A 22,656-nucleotide genomic window follows, 5' to 3' on the forward strand; every position below is an offset into this window, starting at 1 on the left:
TCAATGATCCTTATGGGCTTCTTCTTCCAACTTGTGTTATTCTATGATTCTGTGATCTGTTTAGTGCAATAGCTCTCCATCAATGGTGATCCGTATTTGATATTTAGAGAAAGGTCCAAAGAAATCTTGAGTTTTCTGGTCATGGATTTATTTCCCCTCAAGCAGTTAAAAATCTAATGGCTGTTTTGATTTTGATCCCAACCACTTGCTTCAGCCTATGAGCAGCTGGGACACTTTGCATTACTGCACCTTCACAGCCACTGCTGAATACCACCAGGCAACATGTGCTGTGCGAGAACTGCATCTGAACTTGACGGCTGAACCTTCATAAGACTATTGCTAATTATCACTAAAGAATCAGCTTCTGCTGGAAGCTTTTCTGACATGCAGCCTAGCCCAGGGTGTTATACAAAATACTTTTTCAGAGATTCTGTGCTAGCAGTTTTAAAGAGAATCTTGCAGTGGGATATAATCATGCAGTCTGCTTTTTACAGTAACCAAACCTATAGTAAACAACAAGAATAACTGAAGTCTACAGCTTGTTCACATGCACTGCCTCCAGCAAAAAGGCAGCAGATATTTTTCCCCTGTTGTAAGAGGTCATGTTAGGTGCAGGCAGAGAGGGAAACCATAGGATCCATATAGAGTAGTAAATTGACTGTGAGGCTGAGGTGGTAGCCAAATCCTTCTACAGCTCTTTATTGCTATTGCTAGGGCAATGGGTCCTGTGCTCCAGGGGCAACACACTGCAGATCTGGGGCAGAGATGTGACAGCCATCTTATTGAGAAAGCTGGCTGTGCTAGACTGTGCCTTCACATTGGGAGGGAAGGTCCGTTTTATTCTCCTTATTTTGGCACCTTCTTCCCAGTACAAGACGCGGTCTGACAATAATGGTCATGCTTGCCTATTTGAAAATCCCTTTGTTGTGGGGGTAATGGATTTGATTTTTCTTTTTTTTTTTTTTTTTTTTTTCTCCCCTGTGTTGTACATCCATTCCTGGGATGAGCATATCTATTTGTCTGTAGTGGCATTTAGCAGAGAAACACCTTAATCCTGAAAAAAAACACTGTTGATTTTGTTCAGGAATTAATTTTGAAATTGAAGAGCTCATTATCCAACCTCTTTCCTAAGCCATAACTAGCTGTTCTGTCTGTCTTTGGAATTTCTTTACTTTAAAAAAGAAAGCATTCAGTGCATTGAGCATGTGAGTGTACACCCAGCAAAAAAAAAGATGGGATTTTTCTATCACTGCGTGCACAGCTTGTTGCTTTAGCTGGTGTTACAGATGCCATGCCCTGGTCAATGAGTCTCCTGCCACTGTCTAGTGAAGCATAGCCACAGCAAATTAGTTTCCTTCCTTTCAGAGATGCTGTGTTAGCTGATATGGTCCACTTCAGAAATTTCTGCTGAATGCCCCCAAATGTATATTTTGCACACTAAGTTTGTACACTCAGACGTGCAAGTTAAAAAAAAAACAAACAAAAAAAACCCCACAATACAGGTACATTATACTACTTTTCACCCTTTTTCCTCATCAGTTCAGAGTAATACAGTGAGTAATTATGGGGATTTGATGGTTGTTTTGGCTGAACCAGAATTTCAGGGCAGAAAAAAAGTATTAGGATTTGCCCAAAACACACAAATGAAGAAGAAGAAACCTTTTGGTTTTTTAATTTCATGTCCGCTTTAAGAATAAAATCTGCTAAATTTTAACGTGAAAATTTTGAAGTGGGAAATGAAGATATATGTAAATACATTTTTTTCCTAGAAAGTATTTTTTACTGGAAGATTTAATCATTAGTTTTATGGATAATTTTGGACAATTTGAGATAGCATTTTTCCATGAATAAAATACTTTATGAAATAATATTTGTCCTTCCTGAATAATTTAAAATACTTTTACATATTATCTGAATTTGCAGTAGAAAAACTTAAAAGAACTACATTAAATCAGTTCAATAACAAGTTAAGAAGACTCTTGTCTTGAGATACAGAAGCTAAACTTAACACAAAGCTTCTTTTTTTTGTGCACAATTCCAGCTTTATGCCAAGAGATTAAATATCATAGTGTTTCATTCGCTCTGAAATTCTGGTTCAAAGGGAATAATTTGCACGTTAATTGAATTTTATTTGTACACCCCAAACCATCAATCACACAGTATTTACATGAGGTTAGGCTTTCTCAGTCCTGAACAGTTTCTTGGAACACATTTTCAGTCCATTTATTCTGTATTGCTTTGAAGAGTGCATGTTACGTTTGGCAAAAGTTTGTCATGTTCACTGTAAATTAATGCTTTTATAAAACAGGGAATAATGATAGTCTTTTTTATTAAGGATGAATTATTAGTTTCTCAGTTATTTGAAAAATTGAATAGGAACATAGACTTCAGAGTTTACTTTCTCTTTTTCTTTTGTATATCCTAGATTGAATGAAAGATGGTAGTCAAAAGCAGACATTGGATAACTGATTTGTAACTAAACCAGACATCCAAAGGCAGAATGTTAATGAATTAGTAAAAGTTCTGCCATCAATTTCAATAGAGCTTTCATAGCTGACAAACTACTGAAAGTTCATACATTTACAATGTATTTACCAGGTAAGCTTTAGCAATACATTCAATAAAAGACACTGCATTTCTAAAAAATGATAATGTTAAAGAGTTTCAAGCATTACTATTGGTAATTAAATACAAATGAACTTTTAGAGCCTCTTTTTTTTTTTTCCCCCTTTGCATTTCTTAGAATAAGCTTGCCATGTGCTTGCAAAGAACTTAGGGAACTGAACTGGTATTTCAGAAAATAAGCTGATTCAAATGAACATTTAAAAGTAAAACTTCTAACAGGTTCCAGAAAGCATCTCTGACTGAGAGGGAAACATAGGTAGTGTCAGACAAAACTATAATCCTTTCTGAGTATGAAATACCTTAAGAGGAGAATGTGCAACTCTTGCATGACTGTAGCAATGGGAGAGTGAGAAATGCTGATGTCTCTATCCAGCCATAAGGTAATAAGTCTGATCACCACTTTTATTTCAATTCAAAATAACAAATTAATGAAATTCGGACATGTAGTGGGTTTGCATGGCAAGGTTTTGGTGGGAGGGGGGCTACAGGGGTGGCTTCTGTGAGAAGATGCCAGAAGCTTCATCCATGTCCAGTGGAGCCAATGCCAGATGGCTCCAAGATGGACCCTCTGCTGGCCAAGGCCAAGCCCATCAGTGACAGTGGTAGCGCCTCTGTGACAGCATGTTAAGAAGGGGAAGAAAAAAAAATCTGCACCAGCAGAAGAGAGGAGTGAGACTATGGGAGGACAACTCTGCAGACACTGAGGCCAGTGAAGAAGGAGGGGGAGAAGGTGCTCCAGGCACTGAAGCAAAGATTCCCCTGCAGCCCATGGAGAAGCCCATGCCAGAGCAGGTGGATGTCCAAAGGAGGCTGTGACCCATGGGAAACCTGCACTGAAGCAGGTTTGCTGGCAGAACTTGGGGAGACATGTAGAGAAGAGCCCACACTGAAACAGGTTTTCTGGCTGGACTTGTGACACCCTGGGGGACTCACCCTGGAGTGGTCTGTTCTTGAAGGGCTGCATCCTGTGGAAGGGACCCACGCTGGAGCAGTGTGTGAAGACCTGCAGCCTGCGGGAAAGACTCCCAGTGAAGTTCATGGAGGACTGTCTCCCATGGGAAGTACCCCACGCTGGAGCAGGGGAAGAGTGTGAGGAAGAAGGAGCAGCAGAAACAACATGAGGTGAACTGACCATAAAACCCATTCCCTGTTTCCCTGCACTCTGCAGGGGGAGGAGTTAGAGAAATAGTAAATTAAGCTCAGGAAGAAGACTGGGTGTGGGGGAGAGGAGAAGGTGGGGTCTTTTTTTCAGATTTGAATGGTAAAAAATTAAACTAATTTCCCCAAATGGAGTCTTTTTTTGCCCGTGATAGTAATTGGTGAGTGATGTCTCCCTGTCCTTATCTTGACCCACAAGCTTTCCTTATATTTTCTCTCCCCTGTCTGGTTGAAGAGGAGAGTGGTAGATGGCTTTGGTAGGCACTGAGCATTCAGCCAGGGTCAAACCACCACAAGACATGAAAAAGGTAAAGTTATTTACTCTCTGAATTCAAAGCAGCAGTTTGCACAATAACCCCCACTGTAGACAAGAAACTTTCCATACAAATGCAGAAAAGGGGATACCCTCTTAGGCTAGAAAGCATGAAAATAAATTTATAAAGAGCCCTGAGTTAGACTAGGATGTTCATGAGAGTCTGGTAGCTTCCCAAAAGCACATGTAGTTTTTTTCAAGAAACCTCTCGTTCCAAAGTGTAGGTTATTAACTGTATCTGCCATTAACCTCTGGACCATTAGACTGGACCTCCCGTTTTGGATAAAAAATGCCATGTGATGGAGCTAATAAAGAAAACATAGAGTTAAGCCCCCTATGAAGTCTGACATTTTCTTTAAATAGTTTGTCTTTTTGGATTTTGATTCAAGTTGTTCTCTAGTCCTGAGAAGTGCTCTGAATTAACAGGAATACTGACAACTGCAACATACTGAGTATTTTGTGAGACTGGGTGCAGTATAAATTTGTAGTTTAGGCGGAGACTGTGGAGGCCAGGCGTGAATTACTTTCCTGTGTAAAAACCAATCCACTGAGATGCCAATTGTTCTCTAAGGAAGAGATAGGTTGTATTTTGCACAGTGTCTAGGACAATGGGCTCCCATGTTCATTTAATTGCTTCACAAAATATATCAAAAACCTGGTATCAAATTCAGTGATTTAAAAATGACAGTCCACTAATTCTGCAGATACTTCCTTTGCATACAGCAATAGACTGTTTGGAAATCACATACCTTTAAACAAAATTGACCTTCATGCCACTGACTTTCTAAAAGCATTAGAAAGGTTTCAACTTGATACTTTCATTAATTCTGTGCTGCTATGTATGGAAAATTGTCTCTAGGGAGGTAGGGCAAACGTAAAGAAAATAATATCTTTTTTCAAATGAGAGAAGGATTTCTGCTATTCAATTGAACTAAAACATCACTGGCCTTTAAGTTGCTTGCTTAATACAAAACAGATATTCTCATAGAACAAGCAGCGGGAGCACATCCTCACATCTGATAGTTAAAACAGACCTATAACACTTCATACTTGTTTCTCTTTTCTGTCCTTTAGATTAATTGGAATATAATTACATGTCTTCCATGACCCTATCACAGAACACTGCTCTCTTCTGGCTCAGAGTGACTCGAACCACTTTAATGCACAAAATCACTTGCTTGAATTTTAATGACCTTGCTAACTGTCATTTGTGTGGACTTTGTACTAGGTGAGGTGGAAAAGCTCATGACCCTCACAAGGAGTTTGCTGTACTTCATTACAGAAAATCCTTTTTATAGTACTAGTTACCCATATTGGGAGATGCTTATAAGAGCTATTTTTAAATAAAAGTCTTCCAGTGCTTGCTCTTCCTAATAGGTGATAGCCACACACACAACTACACCTGGAAAACTTGAGGGGGAAGGTTGTGCCCTTCCCATCAGTAGCTTCCCAGCTAAAGCTAGGGCTGCTTTCATTCCCTGCCTGAACCTTCCTTGCTTCTCAGAGCCTCTGTGGGTTTGACAGAGCTCTACCAGCTCTACCAGCTGCAAGAATGTCTTTATAATCTGAAGTAAGCAGAGGTACTCCATTTTGCTGAAGAGTTGTCTCAAGGAAACTATGACCTTGTTTTAGGTGAGTGTTGCAGTTTTCTCTTTCTCAATACTTTCAGCCACAATGTGGAGTTAGGCTTATAACTGATTCAGTCTGTCGCCAAGCATGTGGTAACGCATATAGATTTACTTAACTCCTGTATCTGTATTTTACTATTCTCCAGTTTTGATAAGCATTTTCTAAAATTAAAAAGAAAATCTCCTTATAGGCAGAGAAAAAAGTTGCTTGTTTGATTTCTTTCAAAAAGGTTCTGATTTTCATTTATTAAAGAAAGAAAGATGAAACAGCATATTTTGAGGAAAACACATAATATGTGATCTGAGTTTGTTTAGATACTGTATCTGACTGAGTTTGAAGACCACGAGAAAAAATAACCTCAGAGTTCTTAAAATAAGATGCCAAGGAAGTTGTATTTAATATTAGCAATGATAATTGTTGGAAGTTGTTGCCTTTCTGAAAAAGAAATTTAGATCAGACAGTTCACCCCAGGATGTAGTTTTATTAATTTTGACTAAGCTTTTCTTCCCAGGGTGATGAAAAATGCCTTTGGTTATTTGGTAATTTTTGTTACAGTTTGGTTTTTGGTTTTTGTTTTTTTCATTTTTCTCTGATGTTCTTTACCTAACTAATTTCTGAAGTATTTTTCTTTTGATACTTTTTCAGTTATCTGCAGCAATGAACAGTATCTTAAGGTATAGCACGCCTACATATCTGTGTGTGTTTGTTCAGGATAACAGTCCCTGGAGGGATTTTAGCTTGTTTTCTGTTTTCCTTTACTAGATAGGAAATGCAATGTGCATTTAAATAGTCTTTTTTTGCCTTTGCATCCCATGTTTACAATTCTCTACCTTGTTCTTGCACATCATTATGTGAGGAAGAAATCTCATCCCTGTGTCTTACACAGTCTCACAGTAAAAATCACTCTGAACTGGGGAGCTAACTGACTGTGCCTGCCCACAAGCCATTTGACATCATAGTTTACACAGCTGCAGAGACTCCCTTTCTTGTTGAAGAGTCTGCCATATGGCATGCCAGGATCCTTTGGCACTTTCTTTTTCCCTGTTCTCCCAGAAAGTATTGACTCCAGCAAGGTATAGGGAAATGTTCCTACTGTTCTAACTTCCTTCTTTCCCTCTTACAACAGCCGTCTATGAAAAGTCTAAGCAAACTGGATCTCATAGACAAGTCAAGATATCCCCGGGTTTTCCTCTTCATTTTACAGATATATTTGTTTTGCCTATATAATAGAACATCTTTACCTATTTCAAGTATAAGCTCCTGGACAGCCTAAATTCATTTGTCTCCCACCTATAAACTCCAAGATCTCTTTTTATGATTTCTGGGTCCAAGACCAAAATCAAAGAAAAGAGCCAACAGTGCAGTGTTTGTTTGGACACAGCACTCACTACTCTGGCTATTCCTGTTTAACTCTCTCAGGTTTCAATTAATCCTCTAATCTCTCAATTAAACATTTAGCTTCAACAAAATCCCTTTCTTTCCTATACAAAGGCAGATGAAATTTTACTAATATGTTAAAAGATTTCAGGTATAACTTGAGGCCTCTGGGGATTTTCTCTGTCACTTCTCAAAGATGATGTACTTTCACCAACAGTTCTCTAGACAAAAGACTGCCTCTGAGCCCTTATCAATCTTTAATTCACTTTCAGGATTTAGACCCCCACCAATGCTATCCATTCTGTTGAAGAAAAAGCATCTTCTAGCCCAGGTTAATTCTCAGCCATCCTGCTCTGCACCATATCATGACAAGGTGATTCATGTGTTACTTTTCTATTATAGCTACTTCCTCCCTCTCCTGTTCTAACAACCTTAGAATACAGTTTTGAATACCACAAAGGCAAGAGCTACTGCTCTCACATACACATTCACCCTTTCCTTTTCATGACAGTCTGCTGTGACAGAAGATTATCAGCCTCTGTCACAAGCAGCCATACAAGCTGCACCCCAGCAGTAGAGAGGAAAAGGATTTATAGAATGTACTTCCTCATCCTGAAAAGAAAGGAGACTCTTCCTGAATTTAATAAAAATGGCCCTTCAGTGAGGACTAGTTCTGAGTAATGACCTAGCACAGACCTCTCTGGTATTCAAGAAAGGAATTGGTTCATGTCCCCAAATTTTCTAAGACAACTTTTTCTATAAGAGCTTTGCAAATAAAATATTTCTGCTTTCCAGGGGGTCAGCTTCACTATCAATGCAGCCTTTTATTTCAGACTTTTTAAAGTACTGTTGATCTTTGATTATCAGCACTTGCAACAGTTGTCACAAGATGAAATATGGGGTATTCTTTTCACCACGTGTTGATGACTGATATAAAGATTATCAAGAAACCAAATTGCTGCAGACACACTATAGCTCTTCAAAAGTCTAGAAATCTTGTATTTTCCCTTTCTGTGCACAGTTCTTAGAGAAACCTGTGAAAATTTCTGATTGCATGTCAGTAAAGATGTGCTTACCTCATGACAGCACTCTCAGGTTTGTCCTTTAATCTACAGTCCTATCTTGACACCAGTGCTGGGTAACTCACTCTTTGTCATATGAGTTGGTGCATCTACTTCATGTCTTATACCAGATTATGAGTCCAGTATTTCTGGTTCTTTTCACATAATTTAATTCCTATGGAAGAAAACAATTCACAAGAAGGTTACACTTTCGCTGCTGAACTGGCAGACTCCAGGATTTTTTCCAATATCTCTACTAAAAAAGTGAGTAGCTATAAAAATGGATGGAAGCCATGAAAGTGCAGCTACACACTGGGAGAGTGTGTAACTTCTGTTAACACAGCTTAAGCTGCTTTAGGATTTCTTGACGAGTAGCTCCTACTTCCTGTACATGGAATTACATGGAAGAGCACAGGGCAATACAGAATATGACTGCACTATATGGAACTGAGATGGGAGTAAGTATTTATATAGATAGATAGATAGATATATGCATGTGTGTGTGTATGTGTGCAGAACTCTCAGCAAGGGTTTTCAATAACTCTGTATATGTAAGCCCCTCTAGACATAAATTATGCATCTTGAACAACCGCTACTAAGCCTAAGCACACAACTCTCTCTGTAAAGATACTAAAGAAATGATGTCATGGTAACAGCAGCAGCCTAGTAATTTGTGGATTTCCCATATGCACAAAATGCATAATCAGAGAATCAAGGTATAAGTGAAACAATACAAGGAATTTGGTACAGAAGACTGGCATTCTTATAACCATAGGCATTAAATTCAAACCAGTTGGATGCAAACATAGCTCCCATAACTATGAACCACTGGGAGTGTAAATTTACAATACTGGGTTAGTAAATGCTGGGTTGTTTGGACTTTATTTGGAAGGCAATGGACTGTACTTCGTCTACTTTTTCTGCATCAAGTTGCTATCAGACTATGGTTTCTGTAGGATGCATTTTCCCTCTTATTTAATCAGACATGTTCAGATCTAACTGCATGTCGTTGCCTGAACCCCCCCCCCCTCCCTCCCCCCCCACAGCACCAAAGGGTTTAAGCCCCCCAAACTCTGCAAGCATAAGCCTTTTAGGGCATTTGCCATCCAGCACTGTCAAATGGCGCACAGACTGGAGACAATAAATTCAGACAATAAATAATTGGAGTAACAATGGAAAACATTTTGGAAAAAATAGTAACAGTCACCCTCAGAAGTGAAGGGACTGGAAGAGAAAACTCCAGTTAGTTAGTAACTTCCCATCTCACATTAACTGCTGGTTATACTCCCACTCTGAGGACTTCTCTGAAAAACTGAAGTGACTTCACATCATCCAAAACAGCTGGGGTTTTGCCTCAATGCAACCTTGGGCTGTCACTAAATGATGATCTGTCAAATTTTCTGCCTTGGTTCTTTACTTCTCATTCAACTATAATGAGACACACCATTTTTCAAGCTTCCATGGTGAGACAGCTGGACTGAACCAGATAATTTTTCTGCTAGAATAAAATGCTACTGCAACTCTCACACAGAAAAACACTGCATATCATTATGTCTAGAAACTGAGTATGGAAAGTGGAAAAGTGAAGTTCATCCTAAACTTTGTAATATAAAATGTACTTAATCCTGCATACTGCTGTATGTCTTTTGGAGAGGTATTTGGAGTGGGATACCAACACTAAGGAGATTGTGAAGTCATTTGAAAAAAAGTGCTTCAGGTGAGTCTGAACAGACAAGTGCCTAAGTAAAAGAAGACATTATTTGGGAGGGATGGAATGGGGGAGAAAAGACTAAGACAAGGATGGCAATTGCTGCATTGACTGTAAATTAATGAGCTCCATGATCACAATCGCAATTGCTTAAAATAGAAACGACATCGGATTTAGACAGTTAAGTGCTTAAAGCCTCTGCGGTCATGCCATTTTAATGGAAATCATTCTGCCTCTGCATATTTACAGCATCTTCAAATAAGCAAACATAATTTGCCAACAGAATATACATTTCTGCACTTTTCAGTGGCCAGATTGGTTAAAGAATTCTCCTGCCCTTTCAACACACATAAGGAAAAAAGGCAAGCTACAGAGACTCCTGCTTTCAAAACTGAAGCCTCTTGACTTAAAAACTGCTTTCACCTCAGGCGAGAAAAGAGTTAAAAATAAATTACAAAGATTAGAGAGCAATCATCACTCCAAAATAAAAGCCTAGATGGAAAAGTATTAGACTAGTTTTCCACTGACCAGTGTTTTCATTTGCATGTCACAGGTGGGTTGAAAACTGCTTGGATTGATGGTCTCAAAAGGTAATCAATGTACTGAACACTGGGAACTGGAACAGCTGACAACTGGGAACAAATGGAGTACCCTGGGGTCTTTACTGGGAATGATTGTTTCATAGTTCCATCACTAACAGGGATGTTAATACAGAATGTACCATCCACAAACTTGCAGATTGTAGTAAGCTGAGGGAGTGAATGGTGGGCATACTAAACAGCAGATTTAATCCAGAGGGATGTTCAGAGACCTGATCATTGGACCAACAGAAAATTTATGAAAGTGAACAAGTACAAAGCTCTTTCATGGGATGGAATACACCCATGCTTCAGAACACAACAGGCACTGACTGCCTGAGTAGCAGCTTTGCTGAAAAGGACAGCAAAAAGCTTATGTTGATTGTCAACCTGAATATAAGCCAAAAGTGCACCATCACTGCAAATGGGGCCAAGCAGGCACTCAGCCGAATTAGAAGAAGCACAGCTGACAGACAGGTAGGTGATTATCCACCTCTGCTTAGCCTAGGGGAGGCCATAGCTGGAAAAATGTTCAACTTCAGGTCACCTTGGTTCCTCAAATGGCTGTCACGATGGGCAGGAACTTAGGTTACATACCCAAGCCACAATCTATGACTGCTGCTTCTTGTTATATCCCCTGGTACTAGCAAGAGGAGCTTAGCCCTATAAACGTTGTACATTCTCTTTCATTAGCTATTAGATTAGATTCATCTGCTATTAGATAGCCCCTCAGCCTCCTCTTCACAAACTTTTACCAGTCCAGTTCCCTCTGACTCTCCTGTAGTGCATGTAACCTAGTCTTGGGGGATTCAGATTAGGAAAAACTTCTTAACTAGAACAGCAATGCAGAACAGGAAGAGGTTACCCAGGGAAGCTGTGGGATCACCATTCTTGGAAGATTTCAAGACATGGCTAGACAAAACCACAGCTGATCTGACCCCAATATTGGTGGCAATCCTGTTCAAAGCAGAAGCTGGACAGATGACATCCAGAAGTCCAATCCAACCAACATTTCTGTGACTCTGAACAGAAGTTTAACTACACAATTTATTCTTGTTTGACTAAGACCGCCCCACTAATTCATTACTTCTTCCTTGAACTTGTTTGTACAAGCACAAAGAATAACAATTTGATCTACAATCGTACTTTTTTCTGTGAAATAACATTACACAGGCATCTCAAGTTCTATACCGCAGAACTAGTGACCTTCTACCATGTGAATTTTCTTTGCTATCTGCAACAGACATCACCTTTACTTCATCCAAAACCAGTGCCAGTTCTCCTCTGTATTCCTGCTTATCCTAGGGTAGCATCTAAGTTTATGACAATCAGGTCTCTATTGATATGTCTGTTTATGCTCTTATCAGACTTTCTGGACAATAATATGTTTAAGGACCAACTTAAAAAATACCTACCAATGAAAATACAGGAACAAACAAGTGTCTCCATATTGCTCATATGCTGGTTTAGTGAATCTGGGAAGAATTCAAGAAAGGCTTCTTCCAATTACATCTGTGGGTAGGATGGAAAAGTACATTGCATTACTTGAAATATTTTTGGTGAGTATTTTGAGTGTTACGCAGAATTTGCCTTTGCTGTAATACAGAGAGATGGTGCAGGCTAAAATCTCCTAGAAGCTTCCAAAGTTTAATTGCCAGGCTCCTTTTACATTTCAAAATCAGTGTGCAACAATATACTACAGTCTTTTTACTGTATATTAGACTTGAGGTTTTGAATGAGCTGAAAAACTGGATGTGAGCACATGTATACAAAACTTCTTCCCATTATGCTTGTGCATGTAAATGTAGCAGTGACCTTTGCACAGTACTGGCACACTTGCACAAATCTCAGGAACTGATTGTTGATAGTCTGCTTCTTTGGTTTCTCCTTCTACCCAGCTTCTCACAATCCCTCCTCTGTTTCCACTGACATCTGTTGAAGTGGTAAACATCATCTTTGTGCTTGAGCAACATGGACATGGGATTCAAAGAGATCTCAGACTGTGCATTTGAGCAGGGAAGTGCCTGTGCTAACTCCCTCTACCTTTCTTTTTCTCCCATAGTGGACCTATACAGCCTGCTTGTGACTTTGCCTGTCTTCCTGTATCGCTACTGGGATTTTATCTGCTTATTATTGATTCTAGGGAACACTTCTTCTGACTTTCAAAAGCAACTGTCAGAGGATAATTCAGCTTTTCAAAATGTTGTGAGGTGGAGATGGATGTAACCCTATCTGGAGGGCTGGCCTTAGGGAGTAGCTGGAAACAGAGCATAGGACATGGGAAGAATTATGTAGGAAGAAGCCTTAAAATGAACATTTTAAAATAATATTTTTAATCATATGATTCCTCATTATGTTAGAAGAGGAGGCTGGTATCAAATCTTCACTGATGTTTTATTTTTCTTAAGAGCTGGAGCTCATATTAGTATATCATTGTTATCAGTTTATAGTTTTCTGCAGCCATAGCTGCTTTTCCATGGTGCTGCAAAGCTTGTCAGCCATCACTTTTGAAAGAAATATTACCTCAGTGTTGGTTTTTGAAATTTAAGAAACAGTTTAGGCAATGTATATTAGGCAATGCTCCTGTTATCTGTGACTGAAATATTGAAATAGACAAATTTTCAGACATGAGAGCTAGGAACCTTTGAATAATTTTACATTATATGTTTTGGGTTTCGTTAAGTGGGAGCCGGAGGCATATATCCGTCTTCTACTGTAGATGTACTTAGACATACATAAATCTCTCATTTAAAAAAGTGCTCATATAATTTGTTTCACCTTCTAGTCAGAGCAGGCTAATGGTACATCACCTCTTTAGTGCTTCAACTGAGTTGCTAAGCTACCATAAGTCTACTATTTCCAGTCATGTAGCCTCATCCCACAAATATGACTGGCTAACACACCAAAACAACCTTTTGTATTTATGTAAAGCATAAATAGAATTTTTGAGGTGAGTGATGGCTGTGGGTGTGAGAGAAGTGTCTTTTTCTTTCCTCTGTTGTAACCGATATTGCATTTTTATGACGACGTCCAGAGAAAAACCACACATAGAGCATTGTCTGGTTAGCTTCTGGGTAAAGAGAGATAGTAAATGGAAAGATAAATGGGGATGAGAATAGAAATAATGCACAGAGAAAAGGGAGGAACCAGAAGAAGGATAGACAGACAAACATCTGGAGCAAACAGGGCAATATGCCCTGGAGGCAGCTTCTCTCTATCTTCGCCCAGTCTCCTCTGCTCAAGCTCCACCTAAGTAGGTGAAGGGGAAAGACCCCTGTGCCCTGAGCACTTCCAGCATGGAGGGGGGTGATGAAGGAAGGGATGCCGAGTGACTGCTTCCCTGGGACAATCTGAAGATTACACATTTCTGGCTGCAGGTGCAGAAAAATACCTTGTCTGGGGAGATGCTGCTTTCTCACATTGGTCTTTATATGAATTTTCTCACTGCTCTCACAGTGTAGCTGTGTCCTTAAGGGTTAGTTATGCAAGTCCTGTCTGTGGCAGAAGTTAGTGTACACTGGCCCAGGGATCAGTAGCTGGATAATAAGTCTTTTTGAATCCCAGGTTGCATTATGTCTTGATAGGAAAGTAAATCTCACTCTCTCAGCAGCAAGCTATTCTTTCATTGCGAGGATGCTGCTGATGAATGATGTTTTCCAATGAATAAACGTGGGATTTCCTGCGCCACTAGTTATTTTGTTTGTCTTGGGTGTCTGTGTTTCAGATTTATGAAGCAATCCATCTGGGGAAAGGCCCAGAAATAATTGGCTGAGGCTTTTGTTCTGATACAGGTCTTTATAACTACAGATCTATAGCAAATCCAAACACGAAAGTAAAATCATGCTTCACCTGGACGCTGGGATATTGAATGCAAAATACACACAGGCTGCATTCCTGTATCTCTTTATAGCTGTTAGTTGTAAAGCCAGCTAATGCACAGAAGATGAAAAAAGTTTGAGAGTTTGAGGAAAACTGGTACATCACATACAAAGCCCTCCACAGCCTTCCTGGTAGTTGACTGGAAATGTTCATTAGATCAACTTCCTTGCAAACATTACTCCCAGGTGTACTGACTGATTTTCCTGTAGCTTCCATAGCTTTAAAAAACACCTGGACTTTTGGTGTTGTTCAGTATTTTTATTTTTTTTTCAATCCTCAATTGCAATGCTTGAAAAAGAAACAGAAAAACAACTTTTGTCTCTGTCTTTTCATATTATTTTGGCATTCTTTTCCTCCTCCTTCTCAAGGGCTTTCCCTGGCAGAATGCAAACAAGCTGATTCAGCTCATGCCAGGTAGGCACAGGGACATCCCTTCAGATGGACGTTTAGGAGATTTATTGATGCCTTTGACTCATTACCATTGTATAAGACCCATTTCTCACAAGTTGCAACTTTGTCGCCTGTTGCTTTCCTTCATCTGTTCTAAACAGAGACTTTTTCCTGCCCAACACCCTAATTCCTGATGGTAATAGGGTTTCTGCAATCAATTCTATCATCTTTTCCTTCCTGGAAATAAAATGACGAAGAAGGTTATTACCTGGAAAAAAACTACTTTCTTTAGGACAATTTATTAAGCCATTTATGACTTTGGTCCTTGTTCTGTTTTTGGTCCTTAGATGGTCTCTATTTCTTAAAAATTATAAGAAGCTTAGAAAGGGTAATGCAACTTTGCAACAACACATTGTGCAAATGACAGTTAAGGCATAGAAAAGTTAGCAAAACAAGGGAAATCTGGGAGAGAGAACAAAAAAGGAGATAAGTGTTCTTCTGCTTCCTTGTCCTTTTCCTATTTTGCCACACGTGCAAAGCAGACCAACTTTGTGCACTAGAAGGAGCAAGGGGAAATCACAGTGAATCACAGTCTGAAAAATAAAAAGCCATGAGTTCAGCTGCAGGAATTCTGTAAGATTGCTAGTACAGTTCTGTGAGATTGATAACTAAAACTCAGTATTCAAATACTATTCTGAAAAGTTAAAGAAGGGAAACAAATCTCTGGTAGCCCATCTGATTTCTTGCTCCTACTGGCAGCTCATGCTGCCATCTGAAGCTACTGTGCCGTGTTTTTCAGAGAGGCTCAGAATCAGCAGCCCCTCGACTTTCTGCAGCTCCCGAGCCCCATTGGCTGGAAGGCAAAGCAGAGGCGGAGAGTGCCCTGGATATTTTTCTCCTCCACACACCATAAAACAGGCAGCCGGCATGCACTGTCTGACAGTGAGACCGGTGCTTGCAGTTTAAAATTACTTTCTGCTCCGCAGCAGTCACTTGACCATTTTATGTTTGCCTCTCTTAATGGAAGGGAACAAAAAAGCCTTGCAGCACACCAGTGAACTAAACAGGAACTGACCATAGGGGAGAATCTGATGCAAACTTACAGACTGTTGGGACTCCATGACATAGATCACCAAGGTAAATGTGAAGATGATCAGAAACTGCATCTGTGAGAGAGTAAACCAGTATTTCTGAGTTTGAAATCTTATTTTGTAACAGCAGTCAAAGTGTTCTGAACTGCCGCCTGCCTCTGTGCTAGTTTATTTTTCTTTTCTTCCCAAGCTGAAAAGCCAAAGAAGGTTTTCAAAGGAATGCACAAGGAACAGGAGTTTTAAAAGACAGAATCTGAAAGCGGATCTCCATAAGATGAATTTCACTCAGCACCGTGGGACACTCCAGCCTCTTCATTTCTGGAACCACAGCTATGGACTGCACGGAGGTGGCAGTGAGCCCAGTGCAAAGGGCCACTCCTCAGGAGGCTGCTATGAGCAACTCTTTGTATCCCCCGAAGTGTTTGTGACTCTGGGCATCATCAGCTTGCTGGAGAACGTCTTGGTCATTGTGGCAATAGCCAAGAACAAGAACCTCCATTCACCCATGTACTTCTTCATCTGTAGCTTGGCAGTGGCTGACATGTTAGTGAGTGTATCTAATGGATCAGAAACTATTGTTATCACGCTGCTAAACAATACAGACACAGATGCACAGAGCTTTACCATAAACATTGACAATGTCATTGACTCAGTGATTTGCAGTTCCTTGCTTGCATCAATTTGCAGTCTCCTCTCAATAGCAGTGGACAGGTATTTTACTATCTTTTATGCCCTCCAGTACCATAATATCATGACGGTGAAGCGCGTAGGGGTGATCATCACATGCATTTGGGCTGCTTGTACGGTCTCAGGCATTTTGTTCATCATTTACTCTGACAGCAGTGTTGTCATCATCTGCCTTATTAGCATGTTCTTCACTATGCTCATTCTCATGGCATCCCTTTATGTCCACATGTTCATGATGGCTCGGATGCATATCAAAAAGATTGCTGTTCTTCCGGGGACTGGCCCTATTCGCCAAGGGGCCAACATGAAAGGGGCCATCACTCTCACCATCTTGATTGGAGTTTTTGTTGTGTGCTGGGCTCCATTTTTCCTGCACCTGATTTTCTATATCTCCTGCCCCTACAACCCTTACTGTGTGTGCTTCATGTCCCATTTTAACTTCTACCTTATCCTCATCATGTGCAATTCCATCATCGATCCACTTATCTATGCATTTCGGAGTCAGGAGTTAAGGAAAACATTCAAGGAGATTATATGCTGCTGTAGCCTGAGGGGAGTTTGTGATTTGCCTGGCAAATATTAAACTGAGTGGATACATTACTCTCTAAACAACATGCAGCACAGACTTCTAAGCCTTCAGATCCTCTCTCTCAGCAGAATTTCGTTTAAATCTTTAAAAGTGAGCACTTCTTTCTGTCTCCTGAGTACTTCTTTCTGTCTCCTGAGCGCTTCTGTCTCCCCTCCCTCTCATCCTTGTATTCCGTTCACATGTAATTCATATTTCTGTATAATGTTTGTGATATCTACAGTTTGTAATTTGTTTGGCTGGAAAGAGAATTAGCACTTCATACCAGTTTATAAATAAGCAAACAAATGTAATGATGAATGTGAAATACTAATAAACATGAGCAGCTGTATGTTCCAAATGCTGACAAAATAAATAACTTGCCTGACTTACAGTACATATTGGCTGATACTGTTCCTTATTCTGTTGAAGTAATTATAGCTATCCATTACACTATATACAGCTTAAAATAGAACACATGCTTCTCTATTAGTGGATTAGAGGTTCTCCGGTATTAGAAAGCAGATTTTTCATAAAGGTTACTGCAACCAATGAGTTGTATTAATTCATTTCAAAATCTTTTCCTCCTACTTCACAAGCAGCAATTCTGTTTGTTACAGTTTTTGCCTACAACAAGATTTTTCAAATGCCTGCTACACAGACAATTGAATGCTTGGATTTTGTTTGTTTGTTTTTTCAAGATGATAATTGCTATATGTCTGAGTACCTTTTTGCAAAGTTGAAATTGCTCCCTAAAGCATCAGTTAGCCCTGGATATATTTGCTAGACTGGTATCCAGGTAGACTAGCACCCTCCATTCAGCCATGAAGCAGGTACATTATTACATTGACAGTGCCAGCATGACAGATTTACCTGATAAAGATGAAGAGGGAACTTCAGTTTGAACAGTCAGTCCTTCCTTGTTCTGAGGTGCTGTGGGGAACAAGGACTCTGTGCTTTAGAAGGAAATACACCCTTGTTAGAAACAAGGTGCCCTCTGTTCTGAAGTGTGGAGTTAGCAGATGGGATCTACTGCCAGGGTCCTTACAGAGGAGCCAAGGTATGTGTTAATTTGGCCTGAGCACCTGAGGCTATACTGTGGAGCATATGAGCTTTGTAGGGGCAATGCTAACACATGGAAGGGGCTAGCTGGTAAGTCTGTAAACCCATACTCCCTATCTTGCAGCCCTGTGTGTTAATGCTGCTTGAAGTCAGTTCACCTTTTCAGGCATCTAATTGATGTGTTCTCAGTTTCATGCTAAAACACCTCTCTCTCTCTCTCCAGAGATGATAATAGGAACCTCAAGTCCATGATTTTAACACCATCGGAGGTGCTTAAAGTATAAATGTGCATACACAGGATTCCATGAAGATGTCTCTTAACACCTCAACAATATCAACTTCTATGTAAGGTCATAGAAATATTTATTTATTTATTTATCTCCAGGAAGTATAAAAACATAGTGGAAACCAGTAGAAGATGTGGAAATTTCTGATCTGAAAATCAAAATTAAATGTAAAGAATAATTTAGATTTTAACCCTGGATGTTTGATTTTACCAAGATGAGTAATGAATTAGTTGGATGAGCAGCCCTATTAATTTTCTTAGAAATGTCTTGTTACCTCAAGCTGCTTGTTCCCTTGTTAAAGAAAGACATATAATGAAAAGCTATTCATGAGAGCCCAATGTTCACTACCTGGGATTCTTCTCCAGATGGAGGCTGATCTTTCAGTTGTGGGTAACTTTTCAGGATAATGTAAAATTGTGGCAACATTGGGTCCTCTGTCAAAGAGGGTGAAGAACTTAGGGTGAGTCTAAGTATCTTTAACTTTAATTTACTTACAGGGAGAGTAAGAAAGTCATTTGACTTTGTGCATCAAAGTCGCTTGGTAGACCAGCAGCAGAGAAATCAGGTCTCCTATGCCTACTCTTGCACTTGGGCCGCTCCATCCACCATACTGTTTGCAGCACATGCCTCTTACCTTCTCTCAGCTTTAGCATATTATGTTGCCACATCATAATGGTTGCAGTGTGGAAGATGTTGTAATACATCTACTACATATAACTCTACTTATTTCCTTCCAGAGGAAATGATAAACACTTCAATAATACAACCCTGCCTGGTTCCACTGGGTATAGAATAAAAAATGCCAGACAAGGAGGATTAAAGTTCAAAGGGAGCAAAAAAGAATGTTTTTAAATTAATAGTCTATACAAATATCCAATGGACTTTATTAAAGGCCATGCCCTCTCCCACAAGACACGATGATAGCTATGCAAAAATGCTCTGGCAATAATGCAATAAATTGCTGAGGCCATAGTTCTCACTTGGTCTTTGCTTTGCCTCACTTTCTTTAGCTGTTTTAAGACTGTAAATTATTATATTGGGCTCCAGATATTCCCTTTGTGGATGCAGAGAGGGACCAGTGAAAAGTGGCACAAGAGCAAGATACTACCTCAGGTGCTCTGAACACTACCTTGAAAGTCTCTCTTTCTCCCCTGAGGCTATACAAAGACCAGGCACCTGATTTAAACATATCTGGACCCTGAAGAAGATGTGCTTCTGTAAGTTACTTCCTGAACTCCCACTTGATTCCTAAAGCTAACAGTCTCAACTCTTTTTGCAACCCAAGGGGAAGAGAAATAATTAATTTGCATCAATGGTTTTCTTGTAGTTTCCAAAACCAGTGTGTAGCTCTTTTGAACTTATTTGCACTAAGACTAGTCAAGACAGTTGTGACCCCATTAAGCTCTAAATTACATTCAGATATCTAATTTTAAAACTAGCTTATTCTAGAATTTTAGCAAATCTGAGCCTGCTTAGCAGCTCTTCTGTGTTTATTTTATAAAGCTAAATGTATATACTTACCTTTTCCAACGCAGTTTTTAATTAAAGACTTTTTCATTTCATGGTATTATCTTCTAAAGTGTAATTTATTGAAATTGCTGGTAATCCTCCTACATAGGTAATTTTCCTATTCCCAGATACTTTGTTCCTTCTGAGTAGCTAAATCAGTTTCTGTTTGCCTATACCTCTAGCAGATTTCCAGCAGAGAGCCATAGAAATTAGTGTTGTGAAAGGTTAAGTTCACCTAGCTTGCTGGAGAGTGTGGACAGTGGGGGATTATCTTCTACACTCAGTTTGCTGAAGCCTCATTCTTCTATTTGAAAATCTTCTAAAAAAGAGAAATTTCTTTCTTTAAATCTCTGGGATCCTAATCACTTTAGCACTTAGCATTTTAGTCATGTTATATAACCACGGTGTGTTCCTCTGTGGCAAGGAAATGGATTTGTCTCCATTTCACAGGTGTAAGGATTTACATTTTCACTTCTACTGGAGAAAAGGGGCTAATGGATTTGCTCAGCCACCTGAAAGGGAGTCTTTGCTTGAGCTGGGAATTGATGGCAGTGTTCTTCACCCCTTCCCGATAACTAGCTGTAATGTAACACACAAAACTTTTGAAGCCTATGTCTTTCTTCAAGAGGGACATTTCTTTAGCTTTGAAGTATTTTTTGAACAAAGGATTCCAAAAAGCACTTAAGAGGCTGTAGCTGGGCACAGTAGTGTGGATTTTGGATCATGACCCAAGATCCCCTTTGCAACTGAAACATGCTGTTATCTGGAAGGAAGGAGATATGCACTGATGGACTCACATGTTATTGAATGTGCAGCAACAACGATGCCTTCAGTTATGCATTTAGTAGATGTGAATAGTACGTGCTATTGATGTAATTCTAAAATGACTTTGTTGATGTTAAACTGATCCTATTATACAATGTGTTCATTTGGGGCTCCTTCATTCTCACGCTGAGCTCTGGTGAAGAACAACTTTGGTCTTGAGGTTATTTATAATATACTGTATTGATTATAGGCTTCAATAAACATTGCTTAATTCCACTGGAAGGAGCTGTCAGAAAATGTACCTTTTTCTTCATTGTTAGTCCAGAAATTACTTCAGATTTTAAATTAATGTTCTGATCTGTTTAATTGTATCTCAAGGGTCTTCTCTTAGGTTTAAATACTTCTCTCGCTAAGAAAAAGACTTCACAAGTCACAGGAACTGTCTACTGCTACTACAGATACACACTGGCATGTAAGTCAGGTTATGACTTGACCTTGCTTGGCTTCTTTTGTTTCACATGGTTCTGTTGTCCTAGCTGTTTTTCATGGATTTGCCCACGCTGTTCATAGAAGAGAGACTTTCAGGTTTGTGGATTAAAAATCACCCCCTTTGAGTTTGTAATGTAAACATCAGTTCCACTTTTACCCACTTGTTGCCTTGCAAACATTGTTCATTTGTTTTAATTATTCTTCTTCACACTCGGTATATTTCTGTATTGGTCTATTTCTGGACTGCCACCACAGTTCTTCAGGGCACCTCCTGCCTGTGTGGTGGGTTTGTGACAGCAAAAACCCCACTGAGCTGTTTGCTCACTCCCCATCAAAGTGGAAAGAGGGGAGAAAATAGAACAAACAGGAAGGAGAAACCTCACAGGTCTGGACGAAGACACGTATATTACCAACAACCATCACTGGTGAAACAGACTTGATTTGGGGATAATGAACTTAATTTATGGCCAATTAAAATAAATATTTACTTACTGATTCAGCCAGTGGGAACCAAAAAAACCAAACACTAAGATAACACCTTCCCCACCCAACACTTCTTCCCAGCTCCAGCATCACCCTCACCTCCCACACCCCGCAGCAGCGCTTGGGGCGGGCACGGGGTTGCGACCGTGCTCCTCTGGCCTCGGCCCAGAGCGGGCTGCAGCTTCCCTCAGGCACGGCCGCCTGCCCCGCCAGGGTCTGCTGTGGGGGCACCTGCCCCCCTCCCGCTCCCCCCTCGGGGCTGGCCGGGCTGTTTCTCACCCCGTTGCCCTCAGCCCTGGCTGCCGGGCACCGTTTTGCCCTTTCTCAGCCCGGCTTTCCCCGAGGCGCCCGCCCGTGGCTGCGGGGCTCAGCTGTGCCCTGCGCTGGGGCCCGTGGAGCCGCCTGGAACCAGCTGGAACTGGCTGGAACTGGCTGTGCCTGGCACCGGGCAGCCCTGACACCTCCTCATGGGGGCCGCCGCCGCAGCCCCCAGCATTGCTGCTGCCAGCCCCTGGGCACAGGCACCCAGTACAAAATGCTTGGCAACAATACTGCAACCAGCATTTCAAGTGAAGTCCCATTGCTCTGTACATTTTAGTTCAGTTCCACAGAAAACTCCACCTAAATTATTTGCCTCTTTCACGTTCACATATTCAGAGTGCTTCCGCCCCCCCCCCCCCGCAATAAGCTAATCAACCCCAGCTGTTCCTGTCTCAGGCTCTCTCCTGATGAAAAGCTCTCACTCTAGAGCTTCAAAACCTGTCATTACCTTCTGAATTAATGACTTTGAACATCATACTGTTGAATCCCATCCTATTTCTATTATTTCAATCCTCAGAATGATCTGCTTTCCCTAATGAACTTTCAGATAGGCCTTTCCATGGAAACTGCGGCCAGCCTGTCACCACCAAGGCCTGACCCCGGCACGACCCTTTGGCACAGCCCCGCAGGCCCCACCACACCAGATGCCATCTCCGCTGGCCTCACAGGCAGGGATACG

At 40.4% G+C, this 22,656-nt stretch overlaps 1 protein-coding gene across 1 annotated transcript; it reads left to right on the forward strand.

Moving 5' to 3' along the window:
- Nucleotides 1-2,718: 2,718 nt before the first annotated feature.
- MC4R (melanocortin 4 receptor) lies at nt 2,719-22,311 on the forward strand. The gene has a single exon (XM_080380149.1). It carries the CDS (start codon nt 16,084-16,086, stop codon nt 17,077-17,079), a length of 996 nt encoding a protein of 331 aa, XP_080236275.1. The 5' UTR covers nt 2,719-16,083; the 3' UTR covers nt 17,080-22,311.
- The last annotated feature ends 345 nt before the right edge of the window (nt 22,312-22,656 follow it).

This window comes from Falco punctatus (genome assembly GCF_963210335.1).
Source record: "Falco punctatus genome assembly, chromosome: 3".
NCBI classification, from domain to species: Eukaryota; Metazoa; Chordata; class Aves; order Falconiformes; family Falconidae; genus Falco; species Falco punctatus.

What these genes read in the sequence shown, in the direction of transcription:
- MC4R (XM_080380149.1), top strand. Translation starts at nt 16,084, where the DNA reads ATGAATTTCACTCAGCACCGTGGGACACTCCAGCCTCTTCATTTCTGG.